This window comes from Oryzias latipes, chromosome 2 (genome assembly GCF_002234675.1).
Source record: "Oryzias latipes chromosome 2, ASM223467v1".
Classification (NCBI taxonomy): domain Eukaryota; kingdom Metazoa; phylum Chordata; class Actinopteri; order Beloniformes; family Adrianichthyidae; genus Oryzias; species Oryzias latipes.
Window position 1 is genome coordinate 1345635 of NC_019860.2, and position 22153 is coordinate 1367787.

Genomic DNA, 22153 nt, shown 5'->3' on the forward strand with positions numbered 1-22153 from the left:
TTCAAGAACTTCACATACCTGGTAGTTTTCATGAGGGTTTGTGGTGGGATAGACTTAACGCTGAGAAAACGTGAACCTCTCCAGTCATGAAGAGTGTGAAACACTACTGGAGGCCCTGATCCCCCTTCCTGCAAATCCCCTGGACCAGAGACGAAAAAAGTAGAGTCTGATGTTGAAGACAAGATCTGTTGCCTTTCTTTAGAGCGGTGACCAACATGGATGCAAGAAGAACAGAAGAAGGACGTGTGGAAACTAATATTTTTCCATCAAAACAAGACAAAAAGTAGAGAACAAGCCCGACCTACATCCCGAGAACATTTGTTTTAAAACTGAAAGAAAAGAATTGACATTGTTTAGACTTTAAACACAATTAAATGTTAAAAATAATTTAAAGAAGAACAGAAAGTCGTCGCGAATTCCCACAATTATTAGCAATCTGGACGTGAAATCAGCTCCATACAGGAAATAAAACAGCCTAAATTAGACTGCCTCCAGCTGTGCGTGTGTGGTATTGTGCGCGTGCGTGCGGCAGCTTTGCGCCCGCGCTTCCAGGTTCCACTGAGTGGTTTCGAAGACAGACTGAGACACGCGGCTGCTTTTCTCTGAAGTTTCCGCAAGTGTTGCCCCCCTCCCTCCCCCTGTCCTCCTCTCACACAAGCCCCGCCTCTGCCCGCACGGACACGGCTCTGATTGGTCCGTGCCTGTGAACAGGCCGTCCCCTCATTGGCTGGGAGCAGTTACGGGCTCAGAAGATGCAAATGCTCCGCAGCGCCTGGCGGCAGACCGGCAGAGACCGAGTTGCTCGCGGGAGGAGAGACTTCAAAGTGTCTCGCGCCGCTCCTCTCCGGGTCCGCGCGGGCTGCTGCCAGGATACAGGAGCGAAGCGGCGCGTGGGGATTTCACATTACAAAGTGCGGGTGGAGGACGGCGTGACACCGCGACTGCGGAGCGTGGAGAGCGACCAGATGGTGTTTCTGTGGGACTCCAAGTACGGTACGAGCGCGAGCGCCCTGTGGCCAGCCGCCTGCCTAAGACTAAGAGGCGCGTGGGGTCACTCCTCACCTTGGCGCGCGGGCGCGCGCGCTATGGCTTACTTTGGTTGCGGCTCCTCTAGGGTTCGGACTGGGGTTAGGTTCCAGGTGTCATTGTGACCTTAAAGGACGTTTTTATCTGAAGAAAATTTCAAATCCGGTCGTGGGTCACGTGACAGAACACAGACAGGTGCACCTGCGCTCCTCTGTGCCGAGGAATGTCCGCGTGCGTCCTCCAAAAGGTGCCCACCTGGAGAAATATTTAATTGTTTCTAAATTAGGGTCCGAACCCGAACTGAAACCTTTTGAAACGCAGTTGCGACCAGAACAATTTCAGCCCTGTCATCAGCTGAGACATGTGCAGTCCAGTTCTGGAAGGTGTTTTTTTTTGATTGACAGCTGAATGATGGCTGTTCTCCACCTTTTAATTAATCCTTCTGGACTGTTCGCGCATGAGCAGTTAAGTCTGAATCTATACATCAAAGAGTAAAAAAGGCCCAAGAGGGTCATATTTTTCAAAATTTCTGTTGAAATCGTTACACATTTTCAGAATATTTACATGTTAAGATGTCATTAAGATCAGTTTTATTTGAAATTTGTTTGAAATGTTTCTCCCTCCAGTCTGGACAGTTTTGTTTATTTATTCCAATAAAAAGAAAAATTTAAAATAAGAAGAAATAAAATCAAAATAAAACATTAATTTTCATCAACTTCATTGTCTGTTACAATGGATCCTAAATTTATTTTTGTTCCATTATATAGTAATTATGCTGATATAAAAGCAGGTAATCCTAAATGTTATAGTTTACCTTAATTAATTGGTTGCTCTCGTAAAAATAAATGGAACTTCTTTTATTTTTTCAAAATAATTAATTAATTAATGATTACTAAAAATGTTTTGCGATGCGTTCAGGTTATCTTTCTTTATTTTCTGATTACAGATGTTCATCTATTCTCTCTATTGGTCTGGGATGCAATGCACTGAATTATACACATAAAAGTAGAGTTGTGTTTTTGGAAACTAAAATATGTTTCATTTTATTTTTTCTCATATGATCTGGAACAGACAAAGAATCGTTTTCAGGCTTTATTGTTTAATTTTTGAACATTAAACAGAAAAATCTGCCTTTGCTTTTTTCCTTTTCTTTACATTTTTTGTGTAAATTTAAAATATAATTTATCAATCTAATGAGACGATTTATCAACAATTTTTTTTTGGAGGAACCAACATCTGCCTCACAAAGTTTTGGAGGAATGTCTGAAAGAAGAAAAAAAAAGTAATGAAGCAAAAGAAAGTATTTTAATTTGCTAACCGTTTGGCTTCAGCTGAGAAAGTGTAGATGTCTCCCACAGTCCAGCGGTGCTATTTTCACATTTCAATCCAGACAGTCCGTCAGATGATGTCTTGCAGGATGGAATCAGATGATGACTTTAACAAAAAAAAAATTCTAAGAATCTTTTCCCAAACGGAAAAGCTGCGTGAGGGTCTCTGCTCGCCTATTGGCTGTACGTTTCATTGTGTTAGATGGTGTGTTTTAGCGTTTAGTTAGTGTGTTTTAAATTAGTCATCGTAAACTCTTTAAACCCTTAATTTATTTCAGGCTTTGAAAAAAAAAACACTTACGATATAGACGCTAAATTAAGGTCATTTTGGAGCCGAAGTAATTTGACTCACTTTGGGATTCATATGCTAGAAGCGGTCAATCGAGGACTGTCACCTGACATTTTAAGAAAGACCCTAAAGAGGATTTAAACCCAACATTAAGTCTAACCCCTCCATTTTTGTTTATTTATTTAACCCTTAGTAGCCTCTGCACTCACCAATGCGTTTGCCAACCACATTGGTCGTTTGCGATGCCGTAGGACTGACACCAACCTACTGTTAAATCGTTTTTTATATAACATTTTAACGTGAAAGTTTCAAATAGGGTATTAGCCTCAAGAGTTCTGTTTTTAAAAGAAAAGTAGGAGGAGTCATGACAGATAATTATGATGCTTGGAATAAATCAGTTAAATAGTTTAATTGAGCTATGCATGTTTTTAAAAAAATACGTTTAGACTTTCTTTTGACCTTTGTATTTGCTTTGTTTTTGGATTTAAACATTTTAATACTTTGGATCTTTGTTTAAAAAAAACAACAGTTGGATCCTATTTTTTTGCCTAAAAAATGAAAACATTACAACACAATGTTGAAGCTTATAAATTCACATGAATCGAAACAAAATATTTTTTGTGTGTGAAAAATATCAAATTTAATTTGGATTTTTCTTTTTGTAAAATATTGAAAACAGACATGTGGAAAAAGAGGCTGTTGAAGATGTATTTCAAACATTGTGTTACTATTTTAAATGATTAAAATCATAAAGAAAAAAGCAGTTACTAAAAGTAAATTATCAGAGAAAAAACGTAGAAAAAGCAGAAAAAAAGTTTTAAAAAACTGATGCTTCGTAGTCATGTGACGCAGGTTCCAGAACACGTTAAACAGGGATTATTTTAGCCTAGGATGTACACTATGGACTTTTGCTAAATGATGCTAACGCACGCACCTGCAGTTGGAAGTGGTTTGATCCGTCGACATGGTGTAAATCTCGCAAATTTCGCTCTTGGCTTTTTCTTTGATAGTTAAATTCAGACAAATGACAAACTTGGTGTTCAAACCGCAATTAATAAATGATTTCTCCTTCATGAACAATTTTCTAACCGTTAGCACTTTTGTGTTTTAGTTGCCATCCGTACATTGCTACCAAAGCCAAGTCACCAATTGGTCAAAGTTTAACTGATTTAACTTCAACGCGTGTTCAGTGTTTTGTACATAGAGCCCAATATGGAATTAAAAACATGAGTAGTGACATGTGATCACAAGCGTGTTTAACGTGGAAGCCCATAACGTGCGCTTACACAGACTTCAATGAAAGCGTTAGCTTGAACGTACGATTCGGATGTAAACAACAAAGGTTCATTTCTTCAAGACAACCGTATTAATTTGAGTTCTTCTGATGTCGGTTTGTTTGCGATGTTAAAGACTTTTGTGACTTCTTCCCAGACCCCGCGCCTGCCCGGCGGTACACGCCTCCCTCCACGTCCCTGTCCTCGGGGGGGAAGATGTCTGAGGCCCTGCCGCTGGGAGCCCAGGAGGCCGCCCGGGGGGCAGCGCTGGTGGGCAAACTGCGCATGGGTGAGCGCATGGTGGAGGTAGGATGGTACGCAGGAACGTGGGGGGACAAGCCCTAGGCCGGGGAGGTGCCTGATGGGTGCTGTCGTTTCAGGTGATCACCGACCATCCCAGCGAGCTGGTGAAGACCGACAGCCCCAACTTCCTGTGCTCCATGCTGCCCACCCACTGGAGATGCAACAAGACGCTGCCCATCGCTTTCAAGGTCAGCAGGGTTCATTCAGTTTAAAAATGACACGTGTCTGTTGGATGTCTGATGGTTGTGCCCATGAGCAAAACCTAAAATGAACCCACTCTGATTCCATCTGCAGCCGAGCAGAACTCGCCGTCTCGCTGCAGTCCATCCTCGTCTCTCAAATGTGAGAGATTTCCTGTTTTTCCCCCACAAAATACATTTGTGGAAAAGCAGCTTTTAGCTGCCATGATTGATTTATCGGGGATTATGCATTACAGTTTACATTAAGAGATGCTGAAGATTCCCATAAGAGCATGTCAGTGCATCGGAACTGGACGCAGATGAATGTTTTTCCACCCTATGAAGAAATGCCACTTTGCATTCTGCCGTCTGTCCTGACTTTGAAGTGACAATGTTTGTGTGTGACGCCACCGCCGCCGCAGAGACTTCTTCTGTTTGGCACGACAGCTCAGTCGCGCCCAGGATGCCCTCCAAAGATTTACCTGACAGGAAAAACCACCTGTTCTTTCTAAGCGGACGCTGCCGGTTCCTCGTCTTGACTCTGACTTTTGCTGCAAATCTGGCAGCTGTTGTGTCCACAAGAACCCAGATGATACCACAATCTCCACGCGTGTGAAGCTACCTTCACACCGCCCTCATTCAAACAACCACGTCTGATGAAAAGTCTATTTAAATGTATGTAAATGCACGTTTTAGAGTTCCACGTTCTCGCATTCACAAGAAGTTCAAGCTCTATGTACAAAACACGTGTCTAGTCAACAGGTACAAGTTAAAAGCCGGGACTTGGATTTGGTAGTGACGGATGGGTGATGTGCTTTATGAGTCACGGAAGTGCTAACCATTTGAAAATAGATCACGAAGGAGAAAAATAATAATGGCAGTTTGTACCCAACCATAGTTTGACGACACCAAGTCCTGTGGTGGACATGCGCTAGTAAACAGCAGAAAAAGATGATGAAGCCCCTCCCTGAATACCCAGTGTGAACATCATGGCCTACATGTCTTGAATGTGCGTCTCATGCCTGGTGTGTTCGTAAATTAAGGGCGGAATTTCATAATAAATGTCTCGTTAGGACATAAAAATATTATTATTTTTATCCTGGTTTATTTTGTCGTCATACATTAATCAGATTAGGTATTGAATGTACTTTTCATACATTACCATTGTGGAGTTGGCCCACAGTATACTTGTGCAGTACATAAAGAACCAAAGTTGAAATGGAAAATTGTTATATTTGCTTCCATTGTATTAGCTGTTTCAGGGACGGGTCGTTTAAGGATATTTGGCTGAAATATTTCAGTTATCGCGTTTTAAGTCAATGATTTTCAAGGATTTAAATTTACACTACAGTGTCAAGGGTTGGTTATTCCCCCCTGGGGATGTGAGACTAATCGTCATTTTTCAGTTTTTAAACTAAATATTGTTGACAATCCATAAACCCCTAGTTCAGATCTCCTCAATGGCTGCTTGAGAATATACACATTCATTTAATCTTTTATAAGTTCGTTATTGTTTTAGGGCAGTTAGAATCACAACAACATGTAAAAATACAAAGCTGACAGAATGAAGCAGCGATTGACATTCATGTGTGATGTCATATATTGCCTTTACAGTTTTTCTCAGTCGCTTTAGTACAAATCTCAGATCAGAATTGAAGTTTGCAAATACGTGTGTGTATTTCTCAAAACAATTTGTACAAACAGCAAAACACTATGGATTTCTTGCAAAAGCCTGTAAGTTGCTCAAAATCTTTAGTTCATCTCTGAAAACTAAGTCTTTATGTCACTGAACATGTCAGTGCCATCAGAATGTCAAGTCCTTGTGTCATTGTTTACGAACAAGACAGTCAAATTACTTAGTCATGTTGTCAATATAACTGTGTACTTTAGAGGGAGGTTCTGATGTAAACTATGGCTAAAGTTTTGATGACAATTATTGTAAAATGTAAGTTACACCTTTTTTGTTTGATTGCAAGAGACTGGACAAGATTCACATTTAACACTTTTATTGTTCCTATTGTAATTTGTTGACAGACCATGTCATACCAACATAGAAAAAACCCACTGCAAACAGTAACACAAAGGGAAAAAAATATAGGACAATAATGTGTCCAACAGTACAGGCAGTGCAGTAGGAATTGGTGTGGTCTTCCTACACCTCTTGTCGTTCCTGTATGTTAGGCCACAAATTCTCATCCACATCACAGCGAATATCCTCTCTTGCAATGCAGCGAAATATTTTTGTCACATTATGACAACTTGGTCAACCATTTTGCAGTTAATGACTTATACGATGAACTACGGTAATGACTCTGTGTTTTGAGGAGTAAGACTATTGCACAGTGAACTATATAATACATTTTGATCAACATGACATAAACAATTGATAATGTAGCAAAGAGCAGAGAATTGTACATAATCATTTGCATGGATGTACCAAAGCAATTGCAACTTGTTCAAAGAAGTGAGAAACTGCTTACATGATGTGCACAAGTGACATCATGATGTGAAGATTGAACAAATAGTTTGGGGAATTTCATTCTGATCTGAGAATTGTCCTAAAGCGACTGAGAAAAACTGTATTGACATACAGTGCAATTATTTTGTATAATTTATAGAACACCGTATGTATAGACGGTTCGCTAACCCCAGAGGTATTAACAGTTTCGTGGGGCACGGTAACAAAAAAAGACAGGTGTTTGTAGGCGGTGTATGTGAAACCATAACTGTTTATTTATTCAAGTTCAGTATCGGCCGTCTTTCTGCTTTTCCCACTGAAATCACTGAAATCCTACACTACTCACCTTGTAGTGCTGTCCCAAACTATAATGCCAGAAGCAAATGCCCTAGAAATTCCCCTTAAGTGTGCATCAATGCTCACTAGATAGGGGAATATAGACAACAAGGATTTGCTAAAAAAAACATTTAAATGTATTTTATTTTAATAAAGCATCAATGTTTTTATCATCAGAATACAGTGGATTCAGAATTAGTTGTTGTAACCTGATAGTTAGGGAGAAGGGTGGGAATTCTGACGTAGCCTGTGACTCTTAAAGTGTCTACTGCGATGATGTAATGTGTTCAATTCAATATCTTGTTGTTGAATTATGCACCTGTTTGTGTTGTGTTCATTTGTGTTTGGACTTATGCGTATTTATGAACTGTCACCAACAACTTTAAAATGGTACTACATTCGAAAACAGGTTAGGATATGACCTCCTTGTACATTGATTAAATCCCTAAAATTCAACATTTACATGACCACAAGTGTGTGTGATCAAAAAGTGTACATCTGCTGATGTTGATAATACATGAATATATACATCTACATTTTCTTGAATTTATTCCTGTTTTATTTTTGTGATTTGCGCTTTTATTGTCTTGTATGATTCAGTTTCAAACCCCTGTTTAACCAGGTGGTCGCCCTTGGCGACATCCCTGACGGCACCTTGGTGACGGTGATGGCAGGAAACGACGAGAACTACTCGGCCGAGCTTCGCAACGCCACTGCGGCCATCAAGAGCCAAGTAGCCAGGTTCAATGACCTGCGCTTCGTTGGGCGCAGTGGGAGAGGTGAGCTGAGCGGTCACAGCCGTGCTCAGAGGTCATGTCAGGGTTAAAATATCCAACCAAGCCCTAGATTCTGAGATTTGTCAAGGCTTTGTAGAGTCTTTGGTGTGACCCAACCATGAGGTTAATAGTCTCAGGTGAAACTTTTCAGTTAAGCAGCGGTAAACGTTGCTAAAAAAGTGTCAACGTAAGTGTCAGGGATTACGACTTGGCTTGTGTAAACGTATTTGAAGTGTTTTCCACAAGTATACCGTGCAGAGTCCATAAAGTAGGGGAAGTACATCTGAATAAAAACTGTATTCACGCAACTTCCTCCCAACATCTGGTTCAGCGTCTGCCTCCTCCTGCCTCACCCTCCCACCCGCGTCAGTCTTCAACCGACACACCCAACTGCAGTTACTCCACATCAGTTATAGGCAAATGTTTCAACCGCTCTATTTAAAGCAGCAGACGTTTGCAGAGACTCCATCAGCTCTGCAGTAAAGAAAAAACAAACAAACCAAGACATCTACTGCTCAACCTGACAGGAAGTAGCTGAAGAGCTGTCACGATTGTTGTTTGGCCTTTTTTAGTGCTGTGGTTGGCCACTGTGAGTATTATTAATTCATCCACGGCCACATTCAAATGAAGTGAGTTCAAATAGCAAAGCATTTGTTTACATTCAAATTCAGCTCTACTCACTACAATCTACAATGGGATGAGTTTTCCCAGCTTCATTCAACAGGATCTGAAGATACAGCTGCAGACTGTTCGCAACAAGCAGGCCGTTGAGCTTTGAAGCGTCAACGGCGACGAAGGAAAAAGATGGACGAAAAGACATCTTCTTGTCCTTTGGTGGATTTATTGGGAGCAAAAATGTATGGCTAAAGAGCAAAGATGAACAAATTAAACTAAAGTCTGTGACCCAGAGTCACTACGTACATCTTGCACATATTGCACGGATGGAAATATGTCATATGTGAAGATACGTGAAAAGGTGAGAAAGGATGTGGTCTTTACGTGAAATTTTCACAGATGTATCAGGACTGAACCACGTTAAAACCACAGGATAAGTACGAATAAACCACTCAAAGAACACGTAAATCACCATACAACATGAACCGTGTGTAATTATTGCGCTGCTAATATCCAATTCATTATTGATTCATGCATCAATTACATAATTTGAACGCGATCTGGGCGCCGTATACTCGATATAAAAGTTATACATCAGTGGTTCATGTGTGAAAAGTCTGTTAGACATGCGTGGAACCGTCATGGAAAGCCAAACATTTGCATCTCATAAAAATTACAAAAAATTGTGTAAGATTCACGTAATAATTGCGTATAAACTACATGAAATACATGTAAACTACGTAATTCTCAACCAGCCAAAAATTTGGAACAGTTTAAAACTGGATTTACGTAAAGACCCATCGGCCAAAACCCCATTACAGAAATCTGAGCACATTGACGAATGACCAATGCTAGAAACACTCATGAATTGTCACTTATTAGTCACGAAACTTTCATATGTGGAAAATGCACAAAATGTACGTTGACACTGTGTTTCACAGACAAAAGACCTCTAACTTTGAGGTAATTTTGTACGAAAAGTAGAAAAACAATTCTAATTCTAGAAAACCTTGTCAGTGCTACTTTAGTCAGCTTAAGATTCCTACCTCTAAACTATTTGTGTGCATAAAAATAGCAAAAAACCATTGATGAAGCCCACATTCATTTCTGTACCTCTGGAGTAAAGCTACATACACGCCGACCATGTGTTGGGCGTTCGAGAACTTGCTGAACATGCATTTCAATACTTGCACTTACAGTTGGACGTTTCTTGGTGTGAAATGTCAAACAGTGCTAATCTCGTGAATCTTGCTCCTGGCTTTTGGACAGTTGACAATCCGGTGTTTTTAAAAGGACACTACCCAGACGTCCCTACCAAATCTGAGTTCCCGTTTGGTTTCAGCACACTTTTGTTTATCTTGAGCATATTTAAGATGAAAACCCGAGATAAGGAGAAGAGACGACATAATGCAGGCAGGTCAAATAAAAATACTTTGCGTTTTATTCAACGTGTTAGGGTCCTAAAGTTTAAGAACGCATGGACAGTTTGTATTTGCATGGTGTGTTTCATTTCAAGCACCATTCTAGAGGTACACCTTATCACACCTCCACCCTTGAGGTTGGCGGGTGTAAATAGAAACTAGCCTTATGCAAAATAATAGAAAATAAAACTCCATGGTGGAATTTTCCGTCCCACCACAGACACTTTGAATGTGTTTAAACTGAGTGCCTGGGTGTGTGGGCGTTCTTCTCATCATCCACAAACTGGTCGCAGACGCACGTTCGATCCAGGTTCCTGCAAAGAAGACACCAGTCTGACAAACTTGACACTCTGGAGTAAAGTTCTAGGCCTGCCTTACTGTCACTGGAACGACAGTTTGTCTAGCAAAAACACAGCCTCTGTTGGTAACCGAGTCTGACTTGGAGTGTCAGGAAGAGGAAGTCAACTGGAAGCATCAGCATTTGCATATCCACTGCGTGCCTTGCTCAAATGTTGATATGTTGGGAAAGAGGGTGCCCAGCGCTGCGTACAGAGGAAATTCCATTTCAACTTCATAAAGAATCCAAGAAGAGGCTTGTAATCAGTACAGTGGTACCCGTGTAGTTCTGATCAAGACCTCTCATCGTAAATTTGCTGGCCCCAGCTTGTGGAATGCACTCCCTATGCAGGTTAGGCAGGCCTGTTCACCGAGTGATTTTAAAGCCAAGTTGAGAACTCACTTGAACCTATGGGATTTTTTTCTCCATCCAATGGTAGGGGAGCGCCCCCAGACCATCGAATCACAAGATATTACAGTGCACCAAGAATCAAAGTAAGACTGATAAAAAATATACAGTCTTTCTGCCATCACTGAAAGAGTGGCGCAAGCACAGCAAGAGTCTAAAACACTCCTCACTGAACCCAGAACCAACTGGAGGTCTCTCCCTCTCAACCTGTGTTCAAACTGCAACCTTGGACATACGCAGATATTGTTTATGGCTCACAAAAATACAGCTGTACTTGAAGTTATACGATTAGCAAGGTGCTACTGCTTTAGCATCTCCAGCTTTGGAAATGTCGGTTCAGTTACCAAAAGGAGAAAACCGATCTTGTGTAAGAAGATAGGTGATGAGTTGTGAGGCCTGGTTTGCAACCACAACACGGTCACCCATTCTAAAAACTCTGCTGGTTCAATTCTAACCAGATGAATCTTCTACTGGAAATTATGTCCCTTTCTCTCTTGTCAAGAAAGGTCTTCCAAAATCATCTTTCCCTTACTCAACTGAAACAACAATAGACCATCAGTCTTTCCTCCAGGTCTTTCAATATGACCCCACATGGCTTTCCTAACCCCCACATGGCTTTCCTAACCCCAGAGACAGAGGTGTTCACCTCTATTTTTAGCTGTTTGCCATTGGCTCTGCTCTGGGCTCCTAATATCAAACCTGAACGTGCGAAAGATGCTTTGAAGATGATCCATTTCGGTCGTTCCCGTCTTCATTTTGGAATTCTGTCTTGACCTTTTCCTTAAGCGACCAGAGTCCCTTTTGCACCTATCATACATTATCTTCTTTAGTTATATTTTTGTTTTGATTGCTTGAAATAAACCAATTCCAAATCCAATTAATAATAACCACTAACAGGTTCTGAGGCCCATTCAGACCAGACTGTGACGGTGTCTGATTTTTGATCACCGCGGTGATGAACCTACAGGGGTGTGGTATCGCGGTCAACCGGAGCCCCCCCCCAAGATTGACTGTGTGTGTGTGTGAGCGCGCTGCGTTGTGTGTAGGACTAGGAGGACGGAGTGCGGTCATGTGTGTTGGGTTGCCTGTTGATTCTTCTGCAGTGGACCGCTCTCTAGCTGCACGCTCTCTGGTACAGACATCTTCTCAGAATATTATATATTGCCCAGGACGAGCTGGGCCCCAAATGACACTGCAGACTCTTTGTCACCTTTCTGGTAGCCATGAAGCCTGACACCCATGAAGAACGCAGGGCCTTTGTTCATACAGACACGCAACTTTGCGCTGCACAAAATAGTTGCTAAACAAAACATGTAATGATATTCATGGAAATCTAACAGCGCGCGTTCATGTTTGGTGTAACGGAGTTAAGGAGAACAGTAATACCCCCCCTCCCCCAACACAAAATCCTCCAGCGGGCAGCCGTGTCGTGCACTTAAGAACGCACGCAGCTTGTAATGGAAATGAATAATTAGAACGCAGTAAATTTGTCGTATTTCCTCGCAAGACAGAAACTTTTTTTGTAGAATGAGGATGTGTGTGTGTGTGTGCTTCTGAAACCGCACAAGTGTGTTTGTGAGAAGAGGGAGTGCATGCCGCTTGCAGCTCTAAGAAGCAGTGACAGTAGGCGGGTGGGTGGATGCGGGGCGAGAAGGAGAAGAGTGATACAAGGTTTCCCCCAGAAACCCTTGAAGTCTGAACACAGGACTAGCAGAAAAAGTAAATTATCAGCAAAGATGAATGTGTTTAATGTGTTTATTATAGTTCCAATCAGGCACCATGTGCAGAACTTAAAAAAAAAAAGTGCGGTGATGCGGTTATCGTCACAGCCCTAGACAGGACAATACCTAACCTTTCTGATAAGCACCGGACCGCTGACATTTGCATTTGCTCACTGACATCTACACCTTTGTTGACACACCTCTGAAGTAGTCAGCACAGAAATTCTCATATCAGCAGTTAGAACCCCCAGTGACACTGTCTTTTTGTCTGTGACCTGTATCCTGTATTTGAGTTCCTCACACAGAGATAGTCTGACTTCATTCCTTTCCTTCCCTTACCAAGCTTCCACCTCTCTAGATGTTCCTCCACCTGTTCCCTGCTAACACTATAGATCACAACGTCCTCTACAAACATCATGAACCACAGAGATTCCTGTCTAACCTCATTTGCCGGTCTGTGCATAGTAGACCTTCTCTAGATCTACAAAGACACACTCCAGCTCCTTCTGACCTTCTCTGCTCTTCCCCAGAAGCATTTTCAAAGCAAACACTGCATCTGTGCTTCCCTTTCTCTGCCGGAAACCAAACTGTTGCTCACAGATGTTAAATTCTGACCTCAGTCTTCCACTTATCTTTCCCATAACTTCACGGTGTGACTCATCTGCTTAATTCCTCTGTAGTTTCCACCCTTTTGCACGTCTTCCTTGTTCTAAAAATGGGCACCAGAGCACTTCTCCAAATCTCAGGTATCCTTTCACTCTCCTAACATCTTGTCGCACAGCCCCATCAGAGATGCTATAGAGCAGGATTTAGTGGAGTCTGGAACAAAGCCAATCTTGTTGATAAGTATGCGCCATTGTGTTTCCGTCACTCGTTAGCGTTTTAGTGAAACAAAACAAATAAAACGGAAAACCTATATCTCTAAAAAAGAAAAAGAAGTCATAAAGGAAAACAGACAACTCTTAAAGAATAATATTGCTAACTCTCTCCTTTATCCTACTCTTTAGGACACAATCATGGACAACATTCACCATCAGCTGTAGGCCTTTCCATCTTTGCACCTGGTCTTCTAGAACATCCATCATATCCACCAGCTGTCTAATACTTCTCATTGTAGCCCAGATATCCTCTGTCTAACTTTTTATGCCTTTCTTTTTCTGTCTTTTCCTCAACCAAGAGTTGTTCCTTTTTCTACTGAGCCCCTGCAGGGCAGTTACTGTTAACTTGGGCTGTATGTTTGCTGACTTTCTAGGTTTAGTTTCATAAATGAAAAGGCTTTTTTGGCTTTCTGTTGCCCAAAGGTTCTTATTTTGGAAAAGGAAATGGGTTCTGGATGCAGTTAGACGCACCTGTAGGTGTGCCACTTGGGTCTGAATTCTCCCTGCTTTATACACGCCGGGCATGTGATGAACATCCAAGAGGCTTTCAGCATACGGTGTTCACACTGGACTGACATTCAATTGCAGTATCAAACTACAGTTGGGAGGGTTTTGGTGCGAAATGTCCAAACGGTGCAAATCTGGTGAATCTTGCACCAGGCTTTTTCTTTCACAGCTCTGTTCCGATTTGTAAAAGACTCGATATTATCAGGCACAAACCAGAATTATTATTTTTGCCTTCATGATCAATTTTAAAATGATTGGCACTTCCGTGGCTTAAAGAGGATGTCATCCACGTCACTACCAGATCAGAGTCCCTGATTGGTCAAAGTTGAACTGGTTGAACTTTCAACATGCATTAAGTGGCGACGTGTGTTTTGGACGTAGAACCCTAAAATGGTTATATAAACGTGCATAGTGACGTAAAAACGCAAGAGTTTTAAATGCAAAAACCCCGAACTGTGTATTTACATGCGTTCCACCTGGTTTAACTTTACCATCTGTAAAGTGGCTGTGCGTTTTGGATGTAGAGAATCGTACAATCTTGCGTAACTACCCATGAACGCAATCTGTTGGAAGTGGTTACCATGGTAGCAGAGCCTGACGTGAACGCAGCAAAAGCTGAAACTGTTTTTTAATTCCAGTCCATGTCCACAAACCAGTGCAGACAAACAGGCAGACATCGAGCAGATATGATTAGGAGGTTTCAGGAAGATGGTTGAATTGGAAAGAGGCAGAAAAAAAAGTTGTTCTGATCTGAGGTAGAGTGGATGGACGAAGCCAGGAGAACTTTGACGGTCTTTTGCTAAGGTTCCGTTGAACCTGCCAGATCAGAATCAGCTTTATCATGCTGGGTTTTGCTTTTTGGTCTTATTCTCCTCTCCGATGCTACCTTTGTCTTCACCTTTTGTCTTCCAGGAAAGAGCTTCACTCTGACCATCACCGTTTTTACAAACCCTCCCCAAGTGGCTACGTACCAAAGAGCCATTAAAATCACTGTGGACGGACCCAGAGAGCCCCGACGTGAGTCCGCTTCACTAAACTGCCATATTTATCACAAGTAACCATATATTCAAGTTAAATACGACCGAATTCACCAGTGGGGATTGAATTGCTACATTAGTCAGTATTAGCCAATAGATTTCCCTTTGTTACAGCAGAAAGTCTTTTGAAATGACAAGTCTTTCTGTCAGATGTGCTCTAATTGGTTAAGTTCATTCACTAAAGCAGCACAGTTCTGCATGTGAATTCCACTCTTACACTCTGAGCTGAGAGTCAAGGAGGAAGCTGATGCAACAGGAAGTTCCTTTCATTCAGCTGCAGATCGAAGACCGAATCTGCTGGGAAATGTAATGCGTTTATGGTAAAATGCTGACTGGATGAGGCGGGAAAACACCTTCAGCAGCTCAGTTGGGCACAGATTTCCATCAGTGGAGGCTTGAAAGCTAAACTCGGTGCTCCTTTTGTCCCCTTCCAGGCCACCGTCAGAAGCTGGACGAGGTCAAAGCCGGCTCCCTGGCTTTTTCCGAAAGGCTGACGGAGCTGGAGCAGCTGAGACGAACCTCCATCAGGGTGACCCCTCCCCACCACCATCACCACCACCACCACCCCCACCAGCCCTCTGCCGGCAGCCGCCAGTCTGTTGCTCTCAGCTCGGCCAACTTCTCCAGCCCCACACACACTCAGATAGCTGCAGGTGAGACCTCGATCCTCAGGAATACACTCCAAAGCGTGAATGAGTTCAAAACACCTGGATGAGGTGGGTTTAATCAAATACAACCTGTGCAAACTCAATGCAGGGTGAATATCTTCAAGACCCACCCCACAAAATAGCTGCTTTTTGTGTTTTTAACAGCTTGAGGCCTTTTTTTCTCCTGTCAGCAAACAAATTAGGCTAAAAATGGCCTTTTTGATTATTTTCTATTCAAACTGTTGTAATTCAGGGGCAAAGGGCGGCTGAAAAAGCATGTAGGAGTGACGTAGAAGCTACAATCGGCGACCACAAGCTCCCTGTTGTGGTCAATTCCAATGCATTTTTTTGCAGACAAACAGATCCTTGTACGTCTTTGTTTTCCTCGTCTGAGCTGGAATCTCGGTTGTGAGGGGCTGTAAGCTAGCAGAAACTATGCTAGCTCTGCAGAGACTATGTCCTAGCTCAGTGTTTGAGTGCAGAGATGCTCTTTTTCGTAATAAAAAAGCTTCAAATTACAGCTTTATTTCTAAGTTGCCCATAAATTTTCCAACTCAAGGCAGTACATTTTTTGAAGTATTTTTTCTCCCCCTGTTCCTCTCCTGGGACCCAGACAAACCAAAAACTCACAGTTAGTGGATGTGACTACAGCCTAGTGGGTTGTCTGATTCAGACATGGGACTCAGAGGTGCAGGACCGTTTGTCTCCTCATCTTTGCATAGCGGATCAGTATTTCCTGGTGTTTCCTTGCAGTAAAGTGTTGTGAATACTTCCCAATGATAAAAACAAGTGGACTTCATTGAAAGGGAAAGATGAAACATTCTCCTGCCCATACACACTAATACTAAAGCTGGAAGGAGTGTAGAGTAGCACAGTGTGTATTGGTGTGTGTGTCATGTGTGGCATGTGTGCAACCTCATAGTTCCTCCTTGTGGTTTCATCAAGAGCTGTTATGGTTTGGAGTGTGGGGGAGTTGTACGAGCTGTGGTTGCCATAGATACTCTTTGTGGTATGGAAACAGAATCTATTCCCCTTTTTTTTTTTGCTCTTTCAGTGACAGTAATGTCAAACGTAGCGATCTGTTTCTATATACACCAAAAAAACTAGCATAGTAAATACATTCATTTTTATAACTTGGAGTATTTGTTTGTCCAAAATACTACATGGGTAAAGAAAAGTCAAATGGAAAGATGCATTTCAAAATCACCTTTTTTCTACAGTAGTCAGTTATATTTTCAAAATAAGAGTAAAGGGCTCAAAAAGCTATTTATTAGTGGGCTGCGTTGATTGAAAGAGCTCTAGCCAGGAAGAAAAAATGTGACTGTTCTCCTCTCATCATTTCCCAACAAAAACATTTGCCTGATGTTTTCTTTTTGCGTTGGTACTAGAAGTACATCACTGTCCCTTTTGGGCCTGTTGAATAGTCAATGTGAACCACCTCTTTGTTGGATTTAGACTGGTGGAGTACTCTCAGTTGCTACACGATACTGACACATGTCCACCGCCTACAGTTGGAAGAGTCGTGGTGAGGAATGTCAAAGTGGTGCAAATCTCACAAGTCATATAATTGGACGCCTGGAGCAATTTCTCCTCCAGAATCAATTTTCAAACGTTTTGCATGGTCTAAAGGGGATGCATCCATTGGTCACTACCAAATCTGAGTCCCTAATTGAGTAAATTCAACTTGTAAACAATCATAAAATTTGTGTAGCTATGCTGGATAGTTTTGAACGTGGAAGCCCGAAATATTTATGTACGTGCGTCGACTGAGTCTTTTCACTGGAAGTGGTCGCTTGAACACGTGTTGCTGAAACCGGTGTGGATGTAGCTTTAGGGTCAAGGTCCTTTTGGAAAATCTCTTTCTCATCTTAGAACTGGAACACCGTCAACGCCGCTTCACAGGCCGCTAAGTACATTTAATGCGTATTACACGGATGAAAGTGGGTCAGGCCTGAATATACGTGGAAAAAGTGAGAAAACTGTTGTTGAAATTTTCCCAGATGTATAACAAATGAACCACATTAAAACCATGGAAGAAGTATGAATAAACCACGCAAAGAACACGTAAACCCACACGTCTGTTATTGAATTTTTTCACTTTGACATTCAGAGCCCTGGGCAGAAATCATGTCAGCACCATGGTCAGCTCCCACCGTTGCCCCTTAGAATGCTTTATTTTGATTAAACTTTCAGATTCCCCTGGTTCGCACCAGGTCTAAGTTACCTGCTAGGCGTCAGCTGAGGGGTCCCCCATCTCGGAGGGGGGCCGCAGCTGGGGAGATCTGCTAGAAGGGCTCAGCATGAGTACGCCATACCTGGCCGCAATCTGTTTCTATGTACACTAAAAAAAACACCACACACTCAGCATAGACTGCTGGAGGGATGACATTCATCAATGTCATTCATCGATGTGCACATCAAATGAAGAAGTTAAGAAACACTTATTATAACGCATGGATCATGAAAGACTGATATTTAATACGTGTAAACTGTCTGTAGTGGCTGTGTGACACAGCTGTGAACTGGGCTTTCTAAAATTGTTTAAAGGCAAAGTAACAGAAGTTTGTCTATAAAGTTCAGAGCATAAAGAAAGGCACAGACATACTTAATGTAACGTCACACTTAGACGCAGACACTCAAGGTCCTCTCTTTGTTTGTCATTATTACTATCAAATAGAATGTGATCAGACTTGGTTTACAGCCACATTTAATGATATTGCATATATTTGGGGGGAACAAACAACATTTCATGGCTGTTTCATAGTTTGTGGGATTCTCAATAGGACCCTTTTTTTTTTTTTTAGAATAAGTGTCCCCCAGATAATCTCAATTTTCCAGTTTGGCCACTGAAACCATCATTCCCACTCGCCACCTCCACCCCACTCCCCATCTACTACACCGTGTTTGGTTGACACTGAGAGTTGTGGACTTCATCTAACCCAGGCCTGCTCATTTTTGGCTCTGCTTGCTGTTGATGACCTGGATCAGGTGTGTTTATGCAGTCAGGATGTGATCTGGTTGAACTAATCAGCAGCTATTGGGGCTTGGAGATCAGGGTGGTAGATCTTGAGGATCTATTGATCAATTACCTTCTTGCTTTAGCCTGCAGGCAACATTTGGGGTTTTCCTCATAGTCTCTCCTTCCTCCCACTGCTCCATGGATCATATTTGGGGAATACGTTGATAAAACTTCACTTTTAGTCCAGTCCACTATTTACTTTCTGCCCATTGTGGCCGGTTGAGAGGTTAAAAAAAGTGTAGCACAAAGAGGGAAAGAGGAGCCTCTTTGCAGTTCCGTCTTGACCGTTTTTTCTGATCCCGTAAAGTGAAAATACTAACAGGAAACCGTTATTAGGCCACTTAAGGCCTCATTCTTTCTCTTCCTCCTTTCTTTCCTCTCCTCTGGCCTGTTTGTCATCGCTGCAAAGCTTTCATTTCTCATTTAATCTCTTTGGTCCTCAATTTCACTTCTCCATTTAAAAAAAAGACTAGGAGTTAGAAATACTGTACAGCCCAACTGGAGAGTTCTATTCAAAACCTCTGTGTTGGAGTGGTTCATTATCCGTGTAGAGCCTAAAAAGCAGACTTCAAGTTTAAGTAGAAACGGAGTCCTTGAGAGTTTTTCTGACACATCAAACATATTTAAGGTTGTCGAATCAGCGGATGGCGACTAGTTAGACCAGAAGCCACAGGTTCAAGCTGCTTGACTGTCACGTCTCTTCAGGTCTCTGTGGAGCAGCAGTTTTTCTCGCCGTCTCTCACTCTCTCTCTCTTTCTCGCTCTAGCGGCTCTGTGTCTGAGTGAAACCCCAAAGCAGCTCAGAACCACCCAAAAAAATGACTACGATAGAATACTGGCAGGATTTTGTATTGACAAATTTTCTCTTGTATCTCTAACAGGAATTCATTAATTTTTATACAAAAAAAAAATTAAGGGCAGTTTTAATTACGAGACAAAAAGAGAGATGCTCAAACTCCTCTAGGGCCCTAGGGGTGCATGTGCCTGTTCAAGAACATGGAATGGAGTAAACACATCAGCCAAGTGAACTGTATTTTGGGGTCAGACATATCACTGTGAGCTGTGGATTACCTGGTTTAAGTCCACCTTAAAGAAATTACAGTGAAGACTGGAACTATGCAGATATGTGGATATCTTCTTCTAAATCTGTGCTAAATTGGATCTAAACCATGTTTGCACTGTCCAGAGCTTAGAATTTGGTGTGGTAGACTCCTTTGTGATATTGCCCTTGCCTTAACCTTGTTAACCCTTTAAAGCTGCAAACACGCCGGGCACACGGAAATGTGTGCAATGTCAATGCGGCGCTAATCCCGCAAATCTTTCTCCAGGTTTTTTCTTTCACAGCTCTATTGCGATATACGAAAGTCTTGTTGTCATAGAATTCCAGCCGCACAGCAAAAGGCAAATTTGGATTTCTCCTTCATGATCATGTTTGCCACAGTTCGCACTTCCATGTTATGAAAAGGATGTACACAACACTACCAAATCCAAGTCCCTGGTTTATCACTGTTCAACGCTGTAACAATTTAGGATCAAGAAGATCAACCAGTTGAACTTCCAGCATGCAATCAATGAACGCCCGTTTTGTATGTAGATCCAGCAACCGGACTTCAAACTTCAGTAGCAAACCATGAACGCAAAAGTTCTAAACGCGAAATCCCAAATTTCAGTTTGATGTGCGTTCACAAAGTCTTTTCTTTGAAAGTATCCACTGATACGCGCGTCAACCCAACCAGTGTGAATACACCCTCGGGGATGGCATATCAGCGCAAGTTTGGTTTGCATCAACGGTTGAAGAGTTACGTTTGTTGAAAGAATGCAAATATTTGCGCTATAGACCCGGAACTGTGAGGGAGTTAAAATAGACCTTAATCTAGAGGAGATAAATCTCTGACTTGATGTTTCCTCCCCTCATTACTGGTGTTTTTGCTTTCTGAGGCCAACATTGATACATTTAAAATAAAGCTCCTCTTTTGTTTCTGCTCTTTTATCTTCTACAACATCATTGCTGAATGTCAATTTTAAAGATTTTCCTGCAGTTTAATGTCAGACTTCGTCAAAACAAAACATGTTAGACCGTAAGAACGAGGATCCAGAAAGACTTTCCCAAATCACCACTAAACACGGACAGAGTCCATATTTTCTTACAACTCTGAATGTTGCCCCTGAACAATCAAATATTATTTCTCTGTCTTTTCTAGAGTCCAGACAGATGCAGTCATCTCCATCTTGGTCCTATGAACAATCATATCCTTACCTTGGCCAGATAACAACTTCCAGTGTCCACGCAGCCAGTCCGCTTTCACCTGGTCATTCTTCACTAAGCGACCTGTCTTCGCGGCTAACAGGTAAGGCGGTGACATCACACGGCTTAAAACCCCAACTAATTTTTAATAATTAGTTTTTGATAATTAATTTTTGATCTTCCCCTTTTCACAGGTCCTGACATTGCCGCCTTTGGTGACCCGAGGATGGCCTTAGAACGGCCTTTTACCTCATTAACGTCCCTTCCTGACACTCGTTTCTCTGACCCCCGTGTGCACTACCCTCCTACAGCAGCTGCTTTTACCTACAACCCAACTCATAACACCGTCTCGAATGGCGCCCTCGGTATCACCATGGCAACGGCCATGGCAACCACACCGACGGGCAGGTACCATACCTACCTCCCGCCTCCCTACTCTGCAAACACACCGCATCAGACTCAAAATGCCCCCTTCCAGTCGACGTCCTCGCCGTACCACCTCTACTATTCCGCCACCACCGGCTCGTACCAGTTTTCAATGATGGCAGGGGGGGGAGGCGGCAGCGACTCACGGACACCACCGAGGATTCTGCCGCCCTGCACCAACGCCTCCACAGGCTCCTCCCTTCTGCACCCCTCACTACCCAACCAAAACGAAGGGGTAGATGTTCAAGTGGAGTCCAGCCACAGCAGTTCTCCCAACAACATGGCTGCAGGTGAAGCTGTCTGGAGACCATACTGAGCTGTTGAGGTGGAGGTCATGTAACAGCAGACACTTGGAGACTAAGATCCAACTAACATCATTACAGCCCACTGAGTCACAATCAGTGGCTTCCGAATAGACTGGGGCCTCACAGTAACTAACCCTTATGTTAATAGCAAGAGCATACAACAAAATATCACCAAAAAAACTTTTAAACACAAAGATCGTTTTGTTCTTCCTCCTTCCTTCCTTTTGGGTTTGTCGTTCGACAGCACCTTTCAGAACCATTCCAGATGTGTTCGCATGCTGCAGATGTAATAAAAAACAAAACGAAACAAAGCTTCTTTTATTTTGGAGGTATCCTTTCGAAAATGACCAGTCAACCAGGAAGTTAAAAAATAAATGGTTAATGGCGTTTTTTTGTGCCTTAATTAAGGCCCAAAGCGCTTTACGGTCCAGTTCATTCACTGATAAACGGTCCACTGCCATACATGGCGCCAACCTGTAGCCACCAGGAGCAACGTGGGGTTCAGTGTCTTGCACAAGGACACTTCAACACGTCAGCGGTGGAGACCACACCTGCAATCTTTTAGTCAAAGGTTGACCACACCACCTCTGCACCATAGCCACCCCAGAATTACTATTTA

General features: G+C 42.3%; 1 protein-coding gene across 1 annotated transcript; it reads left to right on the forward strand.

Annotated features, from left to right (window-relative positions):
* The first annotated feature begins 764 nt into the window (after positions 1–764).
* LOC101173202 (runt-related transcription factor 1) lies at positions 765–21841 on the forward strand. Its single transcript, XM_004086029.4, has 8 exons — positions 765–993; positions 4075–4223; positions 4298–4408; positions 7816–7972; positions 14769–14873; positions 15328–15546; positions 20760–20906; positions 20998–21841. The coding sequence occupies exons 1-8, from the start codon at positions 966–968 to the stop codon at positions 21543–21545; spliced, it is 1464 nt and encodes a 487-aa protein (XP_004086077.3). The 5' UTR covers positions 765–965; the 3' UTR covers positions 21546–21841.
* Positions 21842–22153: the final 312 nt, after the last annotated feature.

Bases quoted from the DNA above. Each gene is read 5' to 3' on its own strand.
- LOC101173202 (XM_004086029.4), top strand. From the start codon at position 966: ATGGTGTTTCTGTGGGACTCCAAGTACG. The intron at 7,973-14,768 runs GTGAGCTGAGCG...TTTGTCTTCCAG, and splicing joins CGTTGGGCGCAGTGGGAGAG to GAAAGAGCTTCACTCTGACC. The intron at 14,874-15,327 runs GTGAGTCCGCTT...GTCCCCTTCCAG, and splicing joins CGGACCCAGAGAGCCCCGAC to GCCACCGTCAGAAGCTGGAC.